Source organism: Etheostoma cragini, chromosome 11, assembly GCF_013103735.1.
Source record: "Etheostoma cragini isolate CJK2018 chromosome 11, CSU_Ecrag_1.0, whole genome shotgun sequence".
Classification (NCBI taxonomy): Eukaryota; Metazoa; Chordata; class Actinopteri; order Perciformes; family Percidae; genus Etheostoma; species Etheostoma cragini.
The window spans coordinates 392286-394479 of NC_048417.1; the positions used below are offsets into that span (position 1 = coordinate 392286).

General features: G+C 51.0%; 1 protein-coding gene across 1 annotated transcript in view; it reads right to left on the bottom strand.

The window, feature by feature from the left end:
- The window catches only part of LOC117953068 (bone morphogenetic protein receptor type-2-like), a 13657-nt gene that overhangs the window by 10810 nt on the left and 653 nt on the right, over positions 1-2194 (bottom strand). Inside the window, exons 2-4 of the mRNA XM_034885785.1 lie at positions 1968-2190; positions 1610-1757; positions 1292-1498 (exon numbers count right to left, since the gene is read on the bottom strand). Of these exons, the coding sequence (XP_034741676.1) occupies positions 1292-1498; positions 1610-1757; positions 1968-2190 (578 nt within the window). The remainder of the gene's footprint in view (positions 1-1291; positions 1499-1609; positions 1758-1967; positions 2191-2194) is intronic.

The following is a 2194-nucleotide window of genomic DNA, read 5'->3' on the forward strand; positions in this document are numbered from 1 at the left end:
CCTGCTACGTCCTGCTGTGCCTTGTAATGCCCACAGTGCCCTGCTATGCCATGAACTACTACAAAGAACTGCTACAAAAATTTTTCTATTTTTGTTATTGCCACTCTTTATTTTAACCCCAACCGGCCCGTTAGACACCGCCTACCAAGAGCCTGGGCCTGGGTCTGGGTCTGGGTCTGGGTCTGGGTCTGGGTCTGGGTCTGGGCCTGGGCCTGGGTCTGGGTCTGTCCAAGGTTTCTGCCTAAAAGGAAGTTCTTCCTCTCCACTGTGGCCCTGTTGCTGCTCTGGAGGAAACTACTAGAACTGTTGGGTCCTTGTAAATTATGGAGTGTGGTCTAGACCTGGTCCATCTCTAAAGGTTCTCCAGATAACTCTTGTTAGGGGTCCAAGCCCGCGGATGTGTGCAATCGCAAGGCTATACACGGTTCACACACCAGGGCTGTGGAACGCTATTGTTTCCTAGGGATTTTTCTCCAGTATTATTATTCTTCTCCGCATAAAACTGGTGCTGCAGCCCAAACCGTACATGGTGGCGACGTGCCATTTTTAGTAATCTAGTACTGGTCCGAAAGTCCACAAAGACCTCAGCCAAAAAAACTGACCCACTTCTACCACTAGGTGGCGCTCTAGCAGAGAAATAAAGTTTTTGGGCCTATAACTCCCAAACCGTACATCCACGCGTTCCCTGGATCCTACTGAATCTCCTGATATAGGCCACGCCCATTTTCGCCTAGACTTTAATGCGTGAAAAAACGTTTATCGAAAACACACATTTACGAACTCCTCCTAGATCGTGCAATGGATCATCACTAAGCTTGGCACATAGCATCTCAGACCGACCTGACACTACGTTGTTTAAAGAGTTTTTACAGAATAAGAATTGAACATCTTACAGGCAAACTCATTTGTGTAGCTAACTGTGAAAACAGCAACTTTGCCATATCTCAAGATAAATGCTTTCAAAGCCAAACTTTAGATTCTTCCTTGGTATGACCCTCTGAGGCTCTACAACAAATTTCACGAACATCGGCCACTAGGGGGCGCTACAGATACAACAAGTTTATATCTCATAAACCGCTCATCCCAATTTTACAAAATTTGATGGATGCCATCTAGGCTGACTCCTGAGGCGGTCCTTACAGTGGGGTAGGGATTGGTGAGCTCCCAGGGTCGTAGGGGTCGACTGGAGGAGGCTTGGACCCCGTTGTAACCGCTTGCAGTTCTAGTTATGAATTGATACTATAAATAAATTGAACTGAAATTGAATAGATGGGGGGACAGATTTGGGGACAGATGGGGGACAGATTCAGGGACAGATTTGGGGACAGATCTGAGGACAGATGTGGGACAGGAACACTAACCAGGCTGTTGTCCTTCCAGGCTTCGGGGAACCTGGGCCGGACCTTCTCCCTGACCACGAGGACCTGCATCTCCTCGAAACTCGGATGGTTGCCGAGCTCGGCCTGGAACGCCAGCTGGTACTCGGGGACCGCCTCGCCTGAAGACAAGTGGAGGGACGGTAGTGTGTCTGTGTGTGTGTGTGTGTGTGTGTGTTCGTGTGTATCTGAGTGTGTGTTTGTGTGTGTGTGTGTGTGTGCCAGCGTCTCACCTGGGAACAGGTGAGAACACCTCCTGAAGCTCTCCCAGTAGAGGAGCCCCAGAGCGTAGACGTCCACCTGCTTCAGCGCCGACTCACAGTCCCTCAGGTTCAGAGCTCCACCCAGGACCTCAGGGGCCATGTAGCGCACCGTCCCCACCTACACACACACACACACACACACACACACACAGACGCACACACAGACGCACACACACATGAAGACACACACACGCAGATGCACATGGATAAACACTTCTATCTCTTCCCACACCTGTCTCATCGTCACGACGATAGATCCTAACTCACATCCATAGGCTGTAAATTGTTTGTTTTTCCAGTTTATGGGATGTATCAGGACAGAACTGACCTCAGATATGGCCACGGTGTCCTCGTCTCCGGGGCGACAGGGGAGGGTCCCCGTCAGCCTCATGGACAGGCCGAAGTCGGCCAGGACGCAGGACAGATCGGCTCGGACCAGGACGTTCCTGCTGGTCACGTCTCGGTGGGCCACGGCCGCTTTGTACTGGTCTGAGGGGGACAGAGGACACTTTGTACTGGTCTGAGGGGGACAGAGGACACTTTGTACTGGTCTGA